Here is a 24,557-nt window from a genome sequence, read left to right on the forward strand (position 1 = left end):
CTATTTCTATGACTAGTGGCAGCAGCTTCAGCACTTGGAGGAAGTGGTTCTTGATCTTTCCCTATTGTATCCTCCAAATTTTTGTTCTCCATTATAATTCTGGAGTTATATAACAATATGCGGTACAGGAGAGCGTACCTCTACACCACACAGGGAAAACCCTGTGAAAATTATTTGGATTAAATATTAGTAACCCCTTTATTTGGAGTAAATAATATACAGCACAGGACAGCACCACTGAATTTATATGGCAGCACCACTGTACTGGACTTATACGGAATTATATGGATTTATATGGAATTATACGGCAGGATCACTGGATTTATATGCCAGTACCACCAGAATTATACACAGGATCACTGGATTTATATGCCAGTACCACTGGAATTATACGGCAGGATCACTGGATTTATACGCCAGTACCACTGGAATTATACGGCAGGATCACTGGAATTATACGGCAGGATCACTGGAATTATACGGCAGTATCACTGGACTGGATTTATACGCCAGTACCACTGGAATTATACTGCAGGATCACTGGATTTATACGCCAGTACCACTGGAATTATACGGCAGAATCACTGGAATTATCTGCCAGTATCACTGAATTTATACTGCAGTACCGCTGGACATATACGGCAGTATCAATTTACATACATGGCAGTATCACTGGACATATACGCCAGTACAACTGGAACTATACGGCAGGATCACTGGAATTATTTGGCAGGATCACTGGATTTATACGGCAGTACCACTGGAATTATACGGCAGGATCACTGGATTTATACGCCAGTACAACTGGAATTATACAGCAGGATCACTGGAATTATACGGCAGGATCACTGGAATTATATGGCAGTATCACTGGACTGGATTTATATGCCAGTACCACTGGAATTATACGGCAGGCTCACTGGATTTATACGCCAGTACCACTGGAATAATACAGCAGAATCACTGGAATTATACGGCAGTATCACTGAATTTATACTGCAGTACCGCTGGACAAATATGGCAGTATCACTGGACATATATACGCCAGTACAACTAGAACTATACGGCAGGATCACTGGAATTATTTGGCAGGATCACTGGCTTTATACGGCAGTACCGCTGGACATATACAGCAGTATCAATGGACATATACGGCAGTATCACTGGACATATACAGCAGTATCACTGGACTGGACTTAAACGCCAGTACCACTGGAATTATACAGCATTATCACTGGACTTATACGCCAGTACCACTGGAATTATACGGCAGGATCACTGGATTTGTACAGCAGTACCGCTGGACATACATGGCAGTATCAATAGACATATACGTCAGTATCAATGGACATATATGCCAGTACTACTGGAATTTCTCTTATGTCCTAGAGGATGCTGGGGTCTACATTAGTACCATGGGGTATAGACGGGTCCACCAGGAGCCACTGGCACTTTAAGAGTTTGAGAGTGTAGGCTGGCTCCTCCCTCTATGCCCCTCCTACCAGACTCAGTTTAGAAAATGTGCCCGGAGGAGACGGTCACAGCTAGGGGAGCTCTACAGAGCTTCTTTAGTAAAGTTTGTTGTTAGAGTTTATTATTTTACAGGGAGGCTGCTGGCAACAGCCTCCCTGCATCGGAGGACTAAGGGGGGGAGTAGTGTCTGCCCTAGGGGGTCTGAGCGACTATCTCCGCTGACAGGACACTGAGCTCCTGAGGGGATAGATCGTTCCCCGCCACAGGGTATCGCTCACCCCAGCAGCATGCCACCACCCCCTTACAGAGCTGAAGTTCAGTGGCGAGTGAGTCACCGACCCACCTAACAAGCGGGGGGCCGGTGTGAAGATGGCGGCAACAGGGTAGGAGCACAGTGCTAACTGTGTTCCGGAGGCTCAGCTGTACTTAGTGCGGCGCTGTGAGGGGCGCCCTGGGCCAGCGCCTACACCCTACACTGGTCATTAAGCGTGTCGGGGTCCGTGGATATCAGCCAGCACTTTACCTCAGGCCAATATAATCTTTGGGAAGAGCGGGAAGACAGCGCCATTTTGGGGGCGGAGCTTCTCCTCAGAGCGGACCCATCAGCGTTTCAGCACCATTTTCCTGCCTGCACAGTGCTGTCCAGGAAGAGCAAGTCCCTCCACAGCAACTCCAGCTATCTCTCACAGTACCAGGGGGTTGTAGAAGAGGGGGGAGGCTGCATTAAGACTGTGCAACCTATTAAGGTGCACAGTCAGCGCTAGTAGGGGTCTCCCTTTACTTTAAAAGTGCTGTGTGTGTGTTGGCTCCAATCTCTGTGTCTCTCTTGCCATTCTTGGGGGTGAAACTGTGTGTGTGTGTGTGTGTGTGTGTGTGTGTGTGTGTGTGTGTGTGTGTGTGTGTGTGTGTGTACCCAGACTCTCAAAAAAGGAGGTGGTTTTACCTGTTCCAGGATCTACCGCCTTGAAAGAGCCGGCTGATCGTAAAATTGATAATACGCTCAAATCCATGTACACGGCTTCTGGAGCAATACTACGTCCCACTATTGCCAGTGCTTAGATTGCCAAAGCTATAGTAAAGTGGTCAGGCACGTTACTTGAAGACTTGGATACTATGGAGAAATGTGATGTTGAATTGTTTTTATGTAACATTCAGGATTCGGAAGGATTTCAAGTAGAATCCATGAAAGACCTGGGTTCCATGGCTGCGGGGATTTCTTCCATATCTGTATCAGCTCGTCGAGGACTGTGGCTCCGCCAGTGGTCTGCCGATGCAGAATCTCCAGGAGAAGTGTGGAGACCCTACCCTACACAGGTCAGGCTCTCTTTGGGGAAGCGTTAGATACGTGGATCTCCACGGCTACGGCTGGTAAGTCACCTTTTCTTCCCTCAGCTACACCTGCTCTGAAGAAACCCATTTCTTCAGCTACTTCACAGCCCTTTCGGTCTACCAAGCCCAGAAAGGCCAAGCTGTCCAACACCTTCTTTCGGGGAGGTCGGCCCAAGTCCAAGAAACCTGCGGCTGCAGGTTCCCAGGAACAGAAACCTGCTTCAGGTACTCCAAAGTCCTCCGCATGACGGTGGACTGCACGCCCCAGAGGTGGGGCTGGGCGGAGCGAGACTCAGGCATTTCAGTCACGTTTGGTTGCCTGGACCCCTGGGTGCAAGATATTGTGTCTCAGGGGTACAGGCTGGAATTTCAAAATCTCCCTCTCACCAATTTTTCAAATCAGGCTTGCCAGCTCTGCTGGCGGACAGGACTGTCCTGCAAGAAGCCTTCCAGAAGTTGGTGGAGGCACAGGTCACTGTACCAGTACCACCTCATATGCAAAACAAAGGTTACTATTTGAACCTTTTCGTGGTACCAAAACTGGATGGTTCGGTCAGGCCCATTCTGAACTTAAAATCACTAAACCCCTTTCTGAGGGAGTTCAAGTTCAAAATGGAGTGTCTAAGGGCAGTGATATCAGGTCTGGAGGAGGGGGAATTCCTGGTATCCCTGAATATCAAGGATGCGTACCTCCACATTCCGATTTGGCTGCTGCATCAAGCTTATCTTCGATTCGGACTGTTGGACTGTCATTTTCAGTTCTAGGCCCTGCCATTTGGCCTCTCCACAGCACCGAGGGTGTTCACCAAGGTGATGGCGGAAATTATGATTCTCCTCCGCAGACAGGGGGTGAACATAATTCCATATCTGGACGATCTGCTGATAAAAGCATTGTCCAAGGTGAAGCTGATACGGTCCATAGCTCTCACGACCCAGCTTCTCAGGGAACATGGCTGGATCCTGAATCTTCCAAAGTCACATTTGGAACCAACCAGGAGGTTGTCCTTTCTGGGAATGATCCTCGACATGGAAAAGCAGAGGGTGTTTCTTCCAGAGGAAAAAGCGTTGGTGATACAAACAATGGTCCGGGATGTCCTGAAGCCAACCCGGGTGTCGGTTCATCAGTGCATTCGCCTTCTGGAAAAGATTGTAGCCTCTTACGAGGCCCTGCAGTACGGGACGTTTCACACTCGGTTCTTCCCACTGGTTCTCCTGGACAAGTGGTCAGGATCCCATCTACACATGCACCAGAGAATACGTCTGTCTCCAAAGGCCAGGATTTCACTCCTCTGGTGGCTGCAACTGTCTCACCTTCTGGAGGGCCGCAGGTTCGGGATTCAGGACTGGATCCTTCTAACCACGGATGCAAGTCTCCGGGGCTGGGGCACAGTCACTCAAGGGGAAACCTTTCAAGGAAGGTGGTCAAATCTGGAAGCCGGCCTGCCGATAAACATTCTGGAACTAAGAGCCATCTACAACGGTCTTCTTCAAGCGGCCTATCTTCTGAGAAATCAGGCCGTTCAAGTACAGTCGGACAATGTGACAGCGGTGGCTTACATAAACCAACAGGGCGGAAGAAGAGCAGAGCTGAAATGTCAGAGGTAGCGAGAAGCATCCTTTGGGCAGAAAAACACGCATTGGCGCTGTCAGCAGTCTTTATTCCGGAGGTGTTCAAGGAGATAACAGATCTTTGGGGCGTACCCCAGATCGACATGATGGCCTCTCGTCTCAACAAGAAGGTTCGGTGGTATTGTTCCAGGTCGAGGGACCCGCAAGCAATGACAGTGGATGCCCTAGTGACTCCGTTGGTGTTCCAGTCAGTGTATGTGTTTCCTCCACTTCCACTCATCTCAAGAGTTCTAAAGCTCATAAGGAGAGCAAGGGTTCAAGTGATCCTCATTGCTCCGGACTGGCCAAGAAGGGCTTGGTACGCGGATCTTCTGGATCTACTGTGAGAAGAGACGAGGCCTCTTCCTCTTCGGGAGGACCTGCTGCAGCAGGGGCCATTCGCCTATCAAGACTTACCACGGCTACGTTTGACAGCATAGAGGTTGAACGCCTGATACTAGCTCAAATAGGCATTCTGAAGACGGTTATTCCTACACTGATACAGGCTAGGAAAGGAGTAACGTCTAAACATTACCATCGTATTTGGAAAAAATATGTATCTTGGTGTGAGTCCAAGAAGTTTCCTATGGTGGAGTTTCAACTGGGATGGTTTCTCCTCTTCATGCAAGCAGGTGTGGATATGGGCCTCAAATTGGGATCTGTAAAGGTCCAGATTTTGTCCCTATTCATTTTCTTCCAAAAACAGTTGGCTGCCCTCCCTGAGGTTCAGACTTTTTTGAAGGGAGTTTTGCACATCCAACCTCCCTTTCTACTGCCTACGGCGCCCTGGGATCTTAACGTGATGTTGCAGTTCCTCCAGTCGGACTGGTTTGAGCCTCTACAGGAGGTTGAGGTCAAGTTTCTCACGTGGAAGGCTGTCACTTTGTTGGCCTTAGCTTCTGCTAGACGTATGTCGGAGTTGGGAGCTTTGTCATGTAATAGCCCATACTTGATCTTCCATGAAGATAGAGCTGAGCTCCAGACACGTCAGCAGTTCCTTCCCAAGGTTGTGTCGGCATTTCATATCAACCAACCTATTGTGGTGCCACTGGCTACTGACTCCTCAGTTTCATCAAAGTCCTTTTATGTTGTAAGGGCTCTTAAAATCTATGTGAAGAGGAATGCTCGTCACAGAAAATCGGACTCTTTGTTTGTCCTGTATAATCCCAAGAAACTTGGGTGTCCTGGTTCTAAGCAGACTATCTCCCGCTGGATCAGGTTCACTATCCAGCATGGTAATCTACGGCAGGTTTGCCGTGTCCTATGCAGGGCCGGTTCCAGGGCTTCTTGCGCCCCAGGCGGCATTAGTGGTCGTGGCTTCATACAGGGGGCGTGGTCAGTTACGCCCCCTGTACTGTAGTAGGATGTGCGGTGCGCGATGACGTCATCGCGCACCGTACAGCAAAGGTTCTCTTTACGAAGGAAAACTAGACGCTAAGCGTCTAGTTCCCTTCGTGGAGAGGACCTTTGCTGTGCGGTGCGCGATGATGTCAACGCGCACCGCACATCATTACAGTTAAGGTCCTCTCCAGGAAGGGAAACTAGACGCGTAGCATCTAGTTTCCCTTCACAGCGGGCAGCCCACGAAGGGAAACTAAATGCGTTGCGTCTAGTTTCCCTTCACAGCGGACAGCGGGCAGCGGCAGCGGGGGGCACCACAGCAGCAGCGGATCTTGCCATGGTGCGGCGCCCTCCGGATGGCGCCGGCGCCCTCCGGACGGCGGCGCCCCGGGCAAAAGTCCTGCTTGCCCATGGCAAGATCCGCTACTGGTCCTATGTCTGTTAAGGCCCACTCTACTCATAAGGTGGCTTTTTCCAGGGCGGCTGCCCGGGGTGTCTCGGCTTTACAACTTTGCCGAGCTGCAACTTGGTCTGGGTCGAGCACATTTGCAAAGTTCTAGAAGTTCGATACTTTGGCCTCTGATGATCTGAAGTTCAGTCAATCAGTTCTGCAGGAGCTTCCGCACTCTCCCTTCCATTCTGGGAGCTTTGGTACATTCCAATGGTTCTAATGTGGACCCCAGCATCCTCCAGGACGTAAGAGAAAATAGGATTTTGGTTACCTACCGGTAAATCCTTTTCTCGTAGTCCGTAGAGGATGCTGGGCGCCCGCCTAGCGCTTCGTCTTCCTGCTAGCGTTATTTGGTTCAGTACAACTTTGTTTTAGTTGAGTACTGCATTGTTACTTAGTAAGTAATGTTTCAGTGGTTGCTGAGTTTTCAAGCTAAGTTAGCTTGCCGTGCCTTGTATGTGTGAGCTGGTATGAATATCGCCACTATCTGTGTTAAATCCTTCTATCGAAGATGTCCGTCTCCTCGGGCACAGTTTCTAGACTGTGTCTGGTAGGAGGGGTGTAGAGGGAGGAGCCAGCCCACACTCTCAAACTCTTAACGTGCCAATGGCTCCTGGTGGACCCGTCTATACCCCATGGTACTAATGTGGACCCCAGCATCCTCTACGGACAACGAGAAAAGGATTTACCGGTAGGTAACCAAAATCCTATTTATACGGCAGGATCACTGGAATTATACAGCAGGACCATTGGATTTATACGGCAGTACCACTGGACATATACGGCAGTGTCAATGGACATATACAGCAGTATCACTGGACATATACGGCAGTATCACTGGACTGGACTTATACAGTAGTACCACTGGAATTATACGGCAGGATCACTGGATTTATACGGCAGTACCGCTGGACATATACAGCAGTATCAATGGACATATACGGCAGTATCACTGGACATATACGGCAGTACCACTGGACATATACAGCAGCACAGGGACACCACCACTGGATTTATGCAGGACAACACAGTACCACTGCAATGGACTGGACTTATACTGCAGCACTGGACATATGGCAGCAGAGGACACCACCCCTGTGACTGGACTGATGCAGCACAACACACCACCACTGGACTGATGCAGCACAACACAGCACCACTGGACTGGACTCATACAACAGCACTGGGCATATGTCAGCAGAGGACACCACCACTGTGACTGGACTGATGCAGCACAAGACACCACCACTGGATGATGCAGCACAACACAGCACCACTGGACTGGACTTATACAGCAGCACTGGACATTTGGCAGCAGAGGACACAACTACTGTGACTGGACAGATGCAGCACAAGACACTACCACTGAAGACGGAGACACATCCTCTCTCTACACTCTCCAATGCCAGAGTGAAAATGGCGGGGACGCACGGCTCCTTATATGGAATCCAAACCCCGCAAGAATCCGAAAGTGGGATGATGATGTTTTGCCTCATTCTGGTTTCCGAGTCAGGCGGAAAAACCCGAGCCTGACTTGGATCCGGGCTCAGATAGTGAAGTTCGGGGGGGGAGGGGGGGGGGGGGGGTTCGGTTCTCTGAGAACCGAACCCACTCATCTCTACTGTCGACCTAATGACCGTATCCCCTGACCATTTGGCGGACATCAGGCAGGAGCCCTGGTCTAATCCAAGGAAGAAATTCCCTCTGTCTAGATGGGGCTTGGCTCACTATCCTCACTCTGCAGAGTTCTGTAACTAGTGGGAAAATTCACCACCAGTGGATTCTCATGTCACCTGTCTAGTGGTGTCGTCCACCATACCTGTCACCACTGTCACTTCACTGAAGGAACTGACAGATAAGCATGTGGAGGGATGCCTGAAATCTATTTACTCCCTTATAGGTGCTGTACATAGACCCACTATTGCGACCTCTTGGGCTGCAAAAGGAATTGAAGCATGGGTTCAGGCATTAGAGGAAGAGCTGCCCGAGGATATATCTGACAATTCCAGACAATACCTGTCTCACATTACCACCACCACCTATTACATTCCGGAGGCGTCCTCTGAGGCGGGTGTGTTGGCAGCCAAGGCGTCGACTACGTCTGTCCTGGGTCGCCGTATTCTGTGGTTGAGGTCATGGAAGGTGGACCTAGACTCCAAAAAGACCTTGGAAGTACTCCCCTTTAAGAGGGAGATTTTGTTTGGGGAAGACCTAAATAAAATTGTGTCTGAATTGGTGGCTGCTAAGACTGCCTTTCTCCCGAATACTAATCCTTTTGCACATAAGGCTAAAGGTACCACTTTTCGTTCCTTTTGGCCTCAAGGGAAAGCAAAAGGTCAGGCATACCCGAGACAATCTCATGCTCCCAAAACCACTAAGCCCAAGGCAAAGCAGTCCTGGGTGGCCCGTCAGCCTGCTTCTAAACAAGACAAGCCTGCCGCATGACAGGGCGGGCCTTCCCCTGGGGGACCCCAGGGTGGGAGGTCGACTTCTGCAGTTCACCCAGGTCTGGTTAATGACCATTTTAGATGCATGGGTGCGAGAAGTTGTCTCTCACGGGTACGCAATCTCCTTCAAGAGATGTCACACTCGCCAGTTTTGCACCACGGTTATCCCTTCAGATGTGTTAAAGGCGCAAGCTTTGCAAAAGGTTGTGAGTTCTCTCCTGAATACAGGAGTGGTAGTGCCGGTTCCTCTGGCCCAGAGAGGCTACTCAACCCTGTTTCTAGTTCCGAAACCCAATGGGTCTTTCCGGTCTATACTTAACCTCAAATCACTGAACAAGTTTGCGAGAGTGTCCAAGTTCCGTATGGAAACACTGCACTCAACTATACTGGCTATGGAACCTGGAGACTATATGGTATCCCTGGATATACAGGATGCGTACCTGCATATAGCTATTGCCATGTTGCATCAGCATTATCTGTGGTTTGCTATTGGCAACCTCCACTATCAGTTCCAGGCTCTGCCATTTGGACTGGCTATGGCTTCTCGGATCTTCACCAAGGTCATGGCCGTAAGGACGGCCCATCTCCGTCGCCAGGGAGTCAGGATCCTGCCGTATCTGGATGATTTGCTGATTCTGGCAAACTCCCACGATGTCCTTCTCAGTCATCTACAACTGAAGATAAGCTTCCTACAAGCCCACAGTGGCTCAACAATTGGTAGAAATCCTCGCTGGTCCCAGCTCAGAGCATGGTGCACCTGGGTGCACTCCTGGACACACATAGTCAACGACTATTTCTGTCTCCAGAAAAAGTCCTGAGACTTCAAGACAGGATAAGATACTTCCTTTGTCACCCCAGAGTGTCGATACATTCGACGATGCAAGTACTTGGCCTGATGGTGTCGGCATTCGACATGGTAGAGTATGCTCAACTTCATTTTGCCCTCTGTAGAGGTTAATCCTTTCCAAGTGGGACAGCCTACCTCATTGGATCAGATCTCACATGATCACTTTGACTCTGGAGGTTCGTCTGTTGCTGACTTGGTGGCTACAGGACCAGCAATTGAGCAGGAGTCATCCCTTCTGGATCCCCGACTGGGTCCTGCTGACAACGGAAGCCAGTCTGAGCGGATGGGGTGTGGTGTTGGAGCAACACTCTTTTCAGGGTCGCTGGACCAAGGAATAGTTACTCGTCTCAATAAACATTCTGGAGTTGCTGGCAGTGTTCAATGCATTGACTCTCGCCCTGCCTCTGGTACAGAACAGGCCGGTTCAAGTACGGTCAGACAATGCCACTTAGGTGGCATACATAAACCATCAAGGCGGCACTCAAAGCCGCATGGCTATGATGGAAGTGTCAAAAATCCTTTGTTGGGCGGAACGCTATCTGCCAGCAATATCGGCAGTGTTCATTCAGGGTGTCCTAAACTAGGAAGCGGACTTCCTCAGTCGCTAGGACGTGCATGCCAGAGAGTGTAATCTTCATCCAGAAGTCTTTCAACTCCTAGTGAACAAGTGGGGCCTACCAGACGTAGAACTGATGGCGTCTCGACACAATCACAAGGTTGTGGTCTTTGGATCAAGGACAAAGGATCCTCAAGCAGCGTTCGTGGATGCACTGGCAATTCCATGGAACTTTCGGCTGCCCTACGTGTTCCCTCCAGTGTCACTCCTGCCCAGGGTCCTGCGGAAGATCAAACAAGAAGGAGGATTTCTACTTCTATTCGCTCCAGCGTGGCCCAGACGGCATTGGTTCTCAGACCTGCAGGGTCTATCGATAGAGCGTCATCTTCTACTTCCTCAGCGCCCAAACCTCCTCGTACAGGGCCCTTGTCTTTATCTGGACCTGGCCAGGCTGGCTTTGATGGCGCGGCTCTTGAGGCATCACTCCTGAAAGCCAAAGGATTCTCTGAGGCGGTCATCCTAACTATGTTAAAAGCCCGCAAACCGGCATCTGCTCAGATGTATTACAGGGGATTCTTACTTCACTTCACTTCACCTGGTGTGCAATAAGAATTATGATGCATACAGATTCAGAACTTCCAAAATTCTGGCTTTTCTGCAAAGAGGCCTGGACTTAGGCCTTCGTCTGTCATCCCTCAAGGTTCACATATCTGCCTTGTCGGTATGGTTTCAGAGAAACACTGCGTCTATACCTGACGTTCATACATTCACTCAGGGTGTCTTACGGATTCAGCCTCCCTATGTCCCTCCTGTGGCTTCCGGGTGTCCATTAATTACAGGTTGTTCCAGAAGGGGCGCGCATCTGCAATTTTGTATTCATATTTAGGACTTTCTTGGAGTGGTGGTGACCACTCCTGCAGCTGCTGCAGCACCATTGAGTTGGAGCGCGGGTTTTAAAATATATCTTTTTGCTCCATGGGATCTGTCTGTTGTCCTGAATGCCCTGTGTTGAATGCTCGGATTTTTGTTTGCATGATCTTACTCAATCACGTGGATATATTAGCATCTAGTGAATATTTCATGGTTACGTATAAGGGAACACAGCCAGGAAAGGTGCTGGCATTTCAAACCACCTGGAAGGCACTGAATGCACCCATTGTGGCTGACAGATGTAATAGGAAGCTGTGTTGTGGCTGTTTAAGGCAACCTGTTTAATTCTGTCAGCTGCACTATGTCCTAGTTTAAAACAGGATTCTTTATTTGAACTTCATGAACAAGCAACTCCCCCTTCCCAATACACCACCATCCAAATAGTTCATAACAAAAACTTTTTCTGGGATAACCAGATAATAAAAGCAAGTTCATATTATGCCGTATATCATAAAGCATGACCGGCTTTCCCATAGACTATACTGACCAGAACTGAGTACACTTTAAATACTTCACGGCTCCCTATTCCTCAGTGGTCTATTAAATAATATATGCAGGATATATTACGGCAGTTTTGGGGGGGGATATGCACAAATATTAAGTGTCCCCCCAGTGGCAAATGCAGGATTTAGTAAGGGGGGTTTCCACCATGGAGTGAGTGTATGTATGTATACAGAGTACATATATATATATATATATATAAATCCAAAAGTAGATCCGGCACTCAAATAGTCAAAAAACCAATCACCTGTGTGCCATTGCAATAATCCATACATCTACCAAAGTTCCGAATGATGCACATTTAGAACAGGCAAGGCACTCCAGGACTTTTTAAATGAGATGATTTAATGTAAGCAAGAAAGTTAGTACATCACCATGAGCACTTAAACATCCAAACGATGCTGCATTTCGGGCCCCGCAGGGTCCCTTCTTCAGGTAGGTGAAAGTGCTGTAAAAAGAGGACAAACATGTACAAACAACATAAAACACTTACCTAAATAGACTCACCCTGCTTGCATGTGCGGCTTCAGCACGGCGTGGTGCTTCCGGTGGGCGACGGGCGCAGTCCTGGTGACATCATCCAAATGCGCGGTAACCATGGCAACCCGTGTGCACCGCAGACTTCACAGCCGCTGGAACGCATGACGCTTGCACTGGGAGGCTAATTAGGGAAAATACATAAATAGAGAACACATCACTGATAACAAAGTACATTGTAGTAGCATGTAACAAAAACATATACCGCATGAATATAAAATAATATGCTCAGGGGCAATATAACAACCCTGAATAAACATGCATATTATATAAAGGGAAATAAATATTCAGGAGGAATAGATAAGAAAACTGACTAGAGAAGACTATATAATATATAATGCAAAATCTAAAGTCATAACTCAAAATAACTAGAAGACTCCAAATTAGCCACAAGCGCAAAAAGCTGGAAATAATGAGACTAATCAAAAAGAAATGTTAAGACTAATAAACAAAAATGACACAGTCAAAAAGTGCGAAGGGCATTCCAATTAATTTTTTCATTTAAGCCAGATGGTTGTAAGGCATTAAGTTTTAGAATCCATCTAGCTTCTAATCTGTGTAAAGCCAGAATTCTATCACCTCCCCTATGCAAGGGGGGAACATGATCAATAAGTTGATATTTTAAATCAGATAAAGCATGGGCTTTAGCACAGAAATGCCTAGATACCGGCTGGTCATTAGACTTACCGGCTAGTGCTTGATTAATATTAGAGCGATGTAATGCCATTCTATCTCTCAAGGTGCGACTAGATAGACCTACGTAAATTAATAAGCAGGGGCAAATGATACAATAAATAATAAAACGAGTGGTACATGTCATGACGTGTTGTAATTTAAATTTGTGTTTAGTTGAGGGGTGGACAAACTCAGATCCCGGTATCAAAGCAGCACAGGTTGTACAAGATAGGCAACGATAGCTGCCAGGTTTTTTGCTGGTACCAAAAATACCCAATTTAGGTAAATAGTCAGTGATGTCAGTCTTGACTAAAAGATCCCGTAGATTCCGTCCTCGTCTATAGCTGGTCATGACTTGTGTGTCATGAAAACAGGCTAGTGATTTATCTGTCTTGACAATGGGCCAAAGCGCTCTAGTGGCCCGAGGGATAATAGGACTAGCCGTAGAGTATTTAGTCGACCAGATGAATTTATGCTGAGCCGGATTAGACTGAGATCGTGAATGAAATAGGGTCTCTCTATCCATGTCCATGATCTTAGATTTGGTCTCCTTTAGATCTCTCATGTTGTAGCCCCTTTTTGCAAATTTATCCACTACTATTTGTAGTGCGTCATCTAAAAGTGCATGATCACTCGTAATTCTTGCCACCCGGAGCATCTGTGAGCGAGGCAACCCTCTCTTCAATGCAGGTGGGTGGTGGCTGCTGGCATCTAATAACGAATTCCTATCAGTCGACTTGTAAAAGACCGTGGTGGTCAATTTACCTTCTTTCAAATGGACTGTGACATCCAGATAGTCTATTTGATTGGTACTATAAAGATATGTAAACTTAATCGGGCCAGGTTGAGCATTGATGGTATTCATCATGGTTTCAAATGACGAACCGGTCCCATTCCATAAGATGAATAAATCATCTATGTATCTGATGAACCATAAAATTTTTTGTGAGTAGGCAGGATTGTCAAAAAATAGATGTTGTTCTTGTTGGAACATAAAAACGTTGGCATACGCCGGGGCCACGCTACTCCCCATGGCACAGCCTGCCAACTGAAGATAGAAACTGCCGTTAAACAAAAAATAGTTCTTAGTGAGAATCAATCTAAGTAGCTGTAAAAATAATGGTTTGTCAAAATTAAAGTCTTCTTCCAAGTTGTAAATAAACGACTCCATGGCCTCGATGCCAGCTTCATGAGGAATCGATGTATATAAGGAAGAGACATCCATGGTACATAGTACCGTATCTGGAGGTAGATCTTCTAAAACCATGATTTTTCTCAAAAAGGTAGAGGTATCTTTCAGATATGTCGCACGTTTGGTGATGTGTGGTTGTAATATAGAGTCCAAGAGTTCAGCCACTGGTTGGTACAGGGAACCCCTCGCCGAGACGATGGGGCGACCTGGAGGGTTATCAAGGCTTTTGTGAACTTTAGGTAGTGTGTACAGGCAAGGAATAATCGGGTGTTTGGGGATCAGCGCCTCTTTCAGTTTCAAGTCGAGTTGTTTATTCAACACCGCCTGATCCAGTACCTGTAATAGTTCTTTCTGAAAACTCTCCGTGGGGTCACGATCTAATTTGATGTAGGTAAGAGTGCAGGATAACTGTCGCAGCACTTCTTTGACATATTGAGATCGATCCTGTATAACCACACTACCACCTTTGTCTGCTGGTCGTATTACGATTGTCGTGTCCTTGCTTAGTTCTTTCAGGGACCTTCTTTCTTGAAATGTCAAATTCTGATGTACTTGGCCTGGTGTGGCTAAGAAGCGGTTCACGGAATCGTTCATCAGACGACTGTATGTTTTCAGCGACGGATTGGATGATACAGGATCAAAAGTAGAAGTAGTATATTTCTGTGTGATGTGATGCCTAGGTTCTTGATCCTCATCCATGTGCTTATTCTGAAAGAACTCTTTTAGTCTCATCTTGCGGTTCATCTGATGTAGGTCGGTTTGCCATTCAAAAGGGTCATGGAAGTTGGTAGGGACAAAGGAAAGGCCTTTGTTAAGTACAGACATTTCGGTAGTGGTGAGAGGACGTGATGATAGGTTGAAGATCAAGTTGTCTTCTTTGCTTTGCTTGCTTTTATTGATCCTTTGGTTTTGTCGGCTCCTCCTTGTGGGCTTGGGCCAGCATCTGCTCTGGCCCTGGTGGTAGCCCCTAAAGGGGGACGCTGTGCCGACACTGAATCATCTGAATCTGCCATGGCGAAGTCACTGTCACTATTTGAAAGTTGAGATCCCTTATCAGATCGTCCCCTGCGTGATCTCTGCGATGGTCTACCGTATGCTCTATTCTGAAACTTCAAAGTGTCTGTACCCGTTAGCCAGCGATACACTTGATGGTCTTCATAGTCATTGCGGACTGTTTGTAGCTTAGATTTTTTAAATTTCAACAGGTCACGTTTATGATTCTCAACCTGTTGAGTTAATTTAGCCCATGTCGCGGCATATCCTGGGTCAGACAGTGTTTCCATTTGAGATGTATTTAATGCATCAATCTTAGCTCTGGTGATTGAAAGCTCCCGACCTGACTCCTCTATGACGAGGAGCATCAGATCGAAGCTGCATTTATTGAGCACAGCGATCCATCTGCGACAAAAGTCTGGATTCGTTCTCCCTATAGTGGGAGCATTCCGGACACAGAATCCGCGGGGGATCATTTTCTGTCTATAATAGTCGGACAGTGTGGAGCCATGTAGTAAGTAGTAGTCAGTCTCCCGCTTGCGAACTCTGATAAGGGATCTCAACTTTCAAATAGTGACAGTGACTTCGCCATGGCAGATTCAGATGATTCAGTGTCGGCACAGCGTCCCCCTTTAGGGGCTACCACCAGGGCCAGAGCAGATGCTGGCCCAAGCCCACAAGGAGGAGCCGACAAAACCAAAGGATCAATAAAAGCAAGCAAAGCAAAGAAGACAACTTGATCTTCAACCTATCATCACGTCCTCTCACCACTACCGAAATGTCTGTACTTAACAAAGGCCTTTCCTTTGTCCCTACCAACTTCCATGACCCTTTTGAATGGCAAACCGACCTACATCAGATGAACCGCAAGATGAGACTAAAAGAGTTCTTTCAGAATAAGCACATGGATGAGGATCAAGAACCTAGGCATCACATCACACAGAAATATACTACTTCTACTTTTGATCCTGTATCATCCAATCCGTCGCTGAAAACATACAGTCGTCTGATGAACGATTCCGTGAACCGCTTCTTAGCCACACCAGGCCAAGTACATCAGAATTTGACATTTCAAGAAAGAAGGTCCCTGAAAGAACTAAGCAAGGACACGACAATCGTAATACGACCAGCAGACAAAGGTGGTAGTGTGGTTATACAGGATCGATCTCAATATGTCAAAGAAGTGCTGCGACAGTTATCCTGCACTCTTACCTACATCAAATTAGATCGTGACCCCACGGAGAGTTTTCAGAAAGAACTATTACAGGTACTGGATCAGGCGGTGTTGAATAAACAACTCGACTTGAAACTGAAAGAGGCGCTGATCCCCAAACACCCGATTATTCCTTGCCTGTACACACTACCTAAAGTTCACAAAAGCCTTGATAACCCTCCAGGTCGCCCCATCGTCTCGGCGAGGGGTTCCCTGTACCAACCAGTGGCTGAACTCTTGGACTCTATATTACAACCACACATCACCAAACGTGCGACATATCTGAAAGATACCTCTACCTCTTTGAGAAAAATCATGGTTTTAGAAGATCTACCTCCAGATACGGTACTATGTACCATGGATGTCTCTTCCTTATATACATCGATTCCTCATGAAGCTGGCATCGAGGCCATGGAGTCGTTTATTTACAACTTGGAAGAAGACTTTAATTTTGACAAACCATTATTTTTACAGCTACTTAGATTGATTCTCACTAAGAACTATTTTTTGTTTAACGGCAGTTTCTATCTTCAGTTGGCAGGCTGTGCCATGGGGAGTAGCGTGGCCCCGGCGTATGCCAACGTTTTTATGTTCCAACAAGAACAACATCTATTTTTTGACAATCCTGCCTACTCACAAAAAATTTTATGGTTCATCAGATACATAGATGATTTATTCATCTTATGGAATGGGACCGGTTCGTCATTTGAAACCATGATGAATACCATCAATGCTCAACCTGGCCCGATTAAGTTTACATATCTTTATAGTACCAATCAAATAGACTATCTGGATGTCACAGTCCATTTGAAAGAAGGTAAATTGACCACCACGGTCTTTTACAAGTCGACTGATAGGAATTCGTTATTAGATGCCAGCAGCCACCACCCACCTGCATTGAAGAGAGGGTTGCCTCGCTCACAGATGCTCCGGGTGGCAAGAATTACGAGTGATCATGCACTTTTAGATGACGCACTACAAATAGTAGTGGATAAATTTGCAAAAAGGGGCTACAACATGAGAGATCTAAAGGAGACCAAATCTAAGATCATGGACATGGATAGAGAGACCCTATTTCATTCACGATCTCAGTCTAATCCGGCTCAGCATAAATTCATCTGGTCGACTAAATACTCTACGGCTAGTCCTATTATCCCTCGGGCCACTAGAGCGCTTTGGCCCATTGTCAAGACAGATAAATCACTAGCCTGTTTTCATGACACACAAGTCATGACCAGCTATAGACGAGGACGGAATCTACGGGATCTTTTAGTCAAGACTGACATCACTGACTATTTACCTAAACTGGGTATTTTTGGTACCAGCAAAAAACCTGGCAGCTATCGTTGCCTATCTTGTACAACCTGTGCTGCTTTGATACCGGGATCTGAGTTTGTCCACCCCTCAACTAAACACAAATTTAAATTACAACACGTCATGACATGTACCACTCGTTTTATTATTTATTGTATCATTTGCCCCTGCTTATTAATTTACGTAGGTCTATCTAGTCGCACCTTGAGAGATAGAATGGCATTACATCGCTCTAATATTAATCAAGCACTAGCCGGTAAGTCTAATGACCAGCCGGTATCTAGGCATTTCTGTGCTAAAGCCCATGCTTTATCTGATTTAAAATATCAACTTATTGATCATGTTCCCCCCTTGCATAGGGGAGGTGATAGAATTCTGGCTTTACACAGATTAGAAGCTAGATGGATTCTAAAACTTAATGCCTTACAACCATCTGGCTTAAATGAAAAAATTAATTGGAATGCCCTTCGCACTTTTTGACTGTGTCATTTTTGTTTATTAGTCTTAACATTTCTTTTTGATTAGTCTCATTATTTCCAGCTTTTTGCGCTTGTGGCTAATTTGGAGTCTTCTAGTTATTTTGAGTTATGACTTTAGATTTTGCATTATATATTATATAGTCTTCTCTAGTCAGTTTTCTTATCTATTCCTCCTGAATATTTATTTCCCTTTATATAATATGCATGTTTATTCAGGGTTGTTATATTGCCCCTGAGCATATTATTTTATATTCATGCGGTATATGTTTTTGTTACATGCTACTACAATGTACTTTGTTATCAGTGATGTGTTCTCTATTTATGTATTTTCCCTAATTAGCCTCCCAGTGCAAGCGTCATGCGTTCCAGCGGCTGTGAAGTCTGCGGTGCACACGGGTTGCCATGGTTACCGCGCATTTGGATGATGTCACCGGGACTGCGCCCGTCGCCCACCGGAAGCACCACGCCGTGCTGAAGCCGCACATGCAAGCAGGGTGAGTCTATTTAGGTAAGTGTTTTATGTTGTTTGTACATGTTTGTCCTCTTTTTACAGCACTTTCACCTACCTGAAGAAGGGACCCTGCGGGGCCCGAAATGCAGCATCGTTTGGATGTTTAAGTGCTCATGGTGATGTACTAACTTTCTTGCTTACATTAAATCATCTCATTTAAAAAGTCCTGGAGTGCCTTGCCTGTTCTAAATGTGCATCATTCGGAACTTTGGTAGATATATATATATATATATATATATATATATACTCTGTGTGTATATATATATATACACACATATATATACTCTGTATATATATACATATACTGTGTGCGTGTGTGTGTGTGTATATATATATATATATATACACACACATGAAAACTTATATGCAGTATATATATATATATATATATATATATACACATACATACACACACACACACACACACACACACATACATAGCATACGCATTCATACATACACAAACACACATACATACATACATACATACATACATACATATATAAACACAGAAGCACACACACATACATACATACAAATTTCATATACAGTATACATACTGTATATGTTATACTTACATAGGGCATAGGAGGCGGGGGCAAACCAGCGGCAATGTGTGAGGACGGAGGGAGCTGCTGTGGCTGAGCATGCGCAGCCAGCAGCTCCCCAGGGACACTCTCTATACTCTCTGCTGCAGCAGCTCTGCTATCGCGGTCGTGTACGCGATCGCAGCTTTTACTGAGATGGAGACACTGCAGTCTCCGTCTCAAAAATAAAAAACTTGTCTCATCAGGGGGGGTTTCCAGGTACTCGGAACCCCCCCCCCCCCTGTGTGTGCGAGTGTCCCCCTGTGCCATTGAGGCACAGCAGCAGCTTTCTCCATATCTGCTGCGGTCCTTCCATTTCAGACTGCAAATACATTCCCCATGGGGACCTGACCCAGGAAGCAGTGTGAGACCGTTATACTATGTTATCGAACCTGGCAAGAGAAATTTAGCAAATTTGTGGGAAAATATGAATAATAATTACATTAATAATGCGGATTGTGATAAATATGTCCCATAGATAGATCAGTAAAAGCATTGCAATATGATGTCAGTTCTGGACAAATTCAGATAGAATTGTCTCTAAGGGGTCTATTTACTAAGCCTTGGGTGGAAGTAAAGTGCACGGAGATAACGTACCAGCCAACCAGCTCCTAACTGTCATTTTTCAAACCCAGCCTGTGGACATGACAATTAGGAGCTAATTGGTTGGTACTTTATCTCCGTCCACTTTATTTCCATCAAAGGCTTTGTAAATAGACCCCTAAATCTCTGTGCACTGTATCGCCGTCCCAGGCTTAGTAATTAGACCCCTAAATCTGCAAGCACTGTGCAGGCACCCTTTGGGGCAGATGTACTAGTCAGGCTTGTTTAGCATTTACGGGTCTGTGTACTAAGCCTTGAAGAGAGATACAGTAAAGTGTACAGAGATAAAGGTGGTCATTCCGAGTTGATCGCTAGCTGCTTTCAGTCGCTGTGCAGTGATGAGGCAAAAAAACGGCACTTCTGCGGATGCGCATGCGGCCTAATGCGCACAAGCGGCGTACTATTACAACGAACGATGTAGTTTCACACGGGGTCTAGCAATGCTTTTCAGTCGCACTGCTGGCCGCAGAGTGATTGACATAGGCCCTCATTCCGAGTCGTTCGCTCGGTATTTTTCATCGCATCGCAGTGAAATTCCGCTTAGTACGCATGCGCAATATTCGCACTGCGACTGCGCCAAGTATCTTTGCTATGAAGATAGTATTTTTACTCACGGCTTTTTCATCGCTCCGGCGATCGTAATGTGATTGACAGGAAAAAGGTGTTACTGGGCGGAAACAGGCCGTTTTATGGGAGTGTGGCTGAAAACGCTACCGTTTCCGGAAAAAACGCAGGAGTGGCCGGAGAAACGGGGGAGTGGTTGGGCGAACGCTGGGTGTGTTTGTGACGTCAAACCAGGAACGACAAGCACTGAACTGATCGCACAGGCAGAGTAAGTCTGGAGCTACTCTAAAACTGCTAAGTAGTTTGTGAGCGCAATATTGCGAATACATCGGTCGCAATTTTAAGATGCTAAGATTCACTCCCAGTAGGCGGCGGCTTAGCGTGTGTAACTCTGCTAAATTCGCCTTGCGACCGATCAACTCGGAATGAGGGCCATAAAGTGGTAGTTTCTGGGTGTCAACTGACCATTTTCAGGGAGTGTTTAGAATAACGCAGGCGTACCAGGAAAAACACAGGCGTGGCTGGGCGAACGCAGGGCGTGTTTGTGATGTCAAAACAGGAACTGAACAGTCTAAAGTGATCGCAAGCGCCGAGTAGGTTTAGAGCTACTCAGAAACTGCACAAAAAAACAGGATAACAGGGTGTGGCTCTGCATTTGTGGGTGGTAACACGGTGTGTCTATTCAAATGCAGGTGTGTTGCTACCATTTTGGGGCGTGTCACAGCTTGTGGTGGCTGCGATTCTGTATGAAGTAAAAATGGCTCCGGCATCTTACTGCTGATGACCATGCTGCGTGACCACAGGGTTACTTAAAAATTTGAGGATCGACTGATGTGCGCCTGACCGTTGCATCATTGTCATAGATGGCGGATCTGAGATGCTGCCAGTGGACATCTCATTTCTAATCCTGAGGGCTGAGCCATTTGCATATGTTCACACAACAGCTGCGTAAAGCTGCAACCATCTCTGAACCACACCCTAAGACGCTTATGTAGATTGTTTGTGGTACCGGTCCAGATTAAAGTGGGTCGGATGGGACTACAGCCCCAGGCCTTTACATAAAAATAGGCACATCACCATGACAGCATGATGATAACCATCCGCCCCGCTAGCCACACGGTCGCCCCCACAGACTGTAAGGGGTCTATTCATGAAGCAGTGAAAAGAGTGGAGACATGAGCCAGTGGAGAAGTTGCCCATGGCAACCAATCAGTGTTGAGGTAACATTTATAAAGTGCATTCTATAAAATTATACGTAGCAGCTGATTGGTTGCCATGGGCAAATTCTCCACTGGTTCACTTCTCCACACTTTTCACTGCTTCATGAATAGACCCCTAAGTAATAAAATTGTACTTCTATTTTCCTAAAAAAAATGCTGCAATGTTTCCACTTTTAGATAATTAAAGAGACATTGGGGGTCATTCCGAGTTGATCACTAGCTGCATTTGTTTGCAGCGCAGCGATCAGGCTAAAAAACGGCAGTTCTGCGCATGCTTATGCGCAGGGTCTAGTGATGCATTTCAGCCGCACTGCTTGCCGCAGAGTGAGTGATTGACATGAAATGAGCGTTTCTGGGTGGCAACTGACCGTTTTCAGGGAGTGTGCGGAAAAACGCAGGCATGCCAAGAAAAACGCAGGTGTGGCTGGGCGGGTTTGTGACGTCAAATCCGGAACTGAATAGTCTGAAGTGATCGCAAGCGCTGAGTAGGTTTTGAGCTACTCTGAAACTACACAAAAAAAATTTGTAGCCGCTCTGCGATACAACCGTTCGCACTTCTGCTAAGCTAAAATACACTCCCAGTGGGCGGCGGCATAGCGTTTGCACAGCTGCTAAAAACTGCTAGCAAGCGATCAACTCGGAATGACCCCCCTTATGACTGATAGTGTAGGGCAGTGATTTTCAACCTCTTTGAACTTGTGGCACACCGAACAATATTTTAAAATTGCCAAGGCACACCATCAGACACCCACAGGAAAAAAACACACACATTGTCCCCCACAGTAAAAAAACAACAACCCATACACACATTGGCCTCCACAGAAAAAAAAATTACATTACTCCCCATATAAAAAACAATGACATTGCTCCCCACATAAATCACAATGCTCCCCACATAAACCAATCATACTGTATTGCTCCCCACATAAATTACATTGTTCCCCACAAACAAATCATACTGTATTTTTCCCCACATAAATTACATTGCTCCCCACATACAATACATTATTCCCCACATAAGCTACATTGCTTTCCACAGGAAAAATAAATTAACAAATATTGGCCCCTACCGTCATCTGTCCTCCTCCCTGTCCCTCAGCGGTGGTGGTTGCTTACAGTGCTGCAAAAACCCACCCACACAGCACTGGCCACACCCACACAGCACTTTCCACACCCACATGGCACTGGTCACACCCACACGGCACTGGTCCCACCTCCTTTGCTTCTCACAATAGGCCCCTGATATTTTCAGACCTAGGCCCATGCGCTATTAATACTGCCCTGTGCGGTGTCATTACTTAGAGTGGAGGTCAAGAGATAAAATATTACAGGAAAATTACATCAGCATTCAGCATTCATTCAGGTCTACTTACCACAACCAGTCTGAGTTCTCCAATCACCCACCGTAATCCCCAAAGCTTGGCACACAAGTGCATACGCTTGGATGGCCTGGCACAGGCTTGTGCCATTGTCCTTGGTCCCGCAAAGGTCATAAACACAGCTGTGGACAAAGGCAGTGGGATCCACCACAGTGCCGCATTCCCACAGAGGGCTCCCGGTAAGATTTATAAACCCACAATATTCCGAGGTAAAGTAAAGTGATTCCATAGCTGCATCACACAAGCTGCAGTTATCTACACAGCCAGCAGAGCATTTCCAGTCTGGGTGATACACTCTCCAACTCTCTCCTAAATCTATCACAGATACAGCCAGCCTTCCATCGGAGCGGAGCGTGTCATCCTCTGGGTTCTTATTGTAGTTCCCACACAGCCCACAGGTGGAATTAATGTATGTGCCAGGCACTGATATAGAGGCATAGTGTTCTCCATCGTACATCACCAGTAAGCCAAAATCACTTTCCACAGCTGTTGAGAATCCACTTTGGTATATTTTAATGGCTCCATGTTCCAGAATTACTGGAAGTGAAAATATCAAATTGTTTACCTGTAATCAGAAAAATATGATTGAGCTTTAGTTCTATTTGACAGCTGATAAAGTCTCTACCTATGGGGTTTGCAATTCCCCTAGAATAATAAAATTAAATACCACACGCTTTATACTGTACCAGGTGTAGGCCATTCATATTGTACTAATGTAAATGCTAATGAACTCCATGAAGTAAGCAGCCTAGTTTATGTTTATTTGTATTGCTGACTATGTTATTTATCTAAATATGGTGACTCAGAAAGGGCAAGCAATTCAGCTGCATCAGAAATAAATCGGGTTCTGTCTGTATTTAGAGTTGCTTGCACCTAAGCCGCACCACCCCCTATCAGCCTGTGAGAGAAGCCAATTGCACCAGCCCTATCTTTGGAGAAAGAGATTTGTTTGAAACCAGATGGATCCCTGCTTAGACTTACCTCTGAATAGATCACAATTCCACCTAGGAGACCACAATACACCTACAATCTACGTAGACTTTCTCAAAACCATATACAGTGAAACGTACGTTGTCTTTCATGGTACATGGCAGACTCTTCCTCTATGTCATAGGTTCTCAAACTCGGTCCTCAGGACCCCACACAGTGCATGTTTTGCAGGTAACCCAGCAGGTGCACAGGTGTATTAATTACTCACTGACACATTTTAAAAGGTCTACAGGTGGAGCTAATTATTTCACTTGTGATTTTGTGAGGAGACCTGCAAAACATGCACTGTGTGGGGTACTGAGGACCAAGTTTGAGAGCCTGTGCTCTATGTCATATGATCATATGCTTCATATATTAGTGAAACAAAGTGAACATATATATATGTCTATTGATACGAGTTCAAAGGGCTTTGACTTATGAGGGAACCTAGCCAAGTGTGTGTCTGTGTATGACAGATATACTGTTAGCGGGCACTGACCTGCGTAGGATCTATTTAGTGAATGCAATATTTGCATACCCATTGGGATCATCTTTACATATTCCTCTTTACCAATAATTACTTGCAGTGACCAATGATTATGATTATTGACATTATCATTGGGTATCTAGTAATGATGGTGATATTGGATATGAGTGGCAATTGAAACTCAGAGTAATTGCAGAAACTAATAAAAAGATGACATTACATTCACCACCAATATACTAATGATTATAAGTTATACTATGTATAATGATCCTATCTATTCTGATCACCCAGACGTATTACTTTATCTCTCTCTACTTTATCGCTCTCCAATATTTAATAAATCTCCTCCCC

At 46.0% G+C, this 24,557-nt stretch overlaps 1 protein-coding gene across 1 annotated transcript in view; it reads right to left on the bottom strand.

The window, feature by feature from the left end:
• TECTA (tectorin alpha) overlaps positions 1-24,557 on the bottom strand; it is a 203,238-nt gene that overhangs the window by 144,654 nt on the left and 34,027 nt on the right. Inside the window, exon 7 of the mRNA XM_063943496.1 lies at positions 22,745-23,315. Coding sequence (XP_063799566.1) covers positions 22,745-23,315 — 571 coding nt within the window. The remainder of the gene's footprint in view (positions 1-22,744; positions 23,316-24,557) is intronic.

The sequence above is a fragment of the Pseudophryne corroboree genome, chromosome 10 (assembly GCF_028390025.1).
Source record: "Pseudophryne corroboree isolate aPseCor3 chromosome 10, aPseCor3.hap2, whole genome shotgun sequence".
NCBI lineage: Eukaryota > Metazoa > Chordata > Amphibia > Anura > Myobatrachidae > Pseudophryne > Pseudophryne corroboree.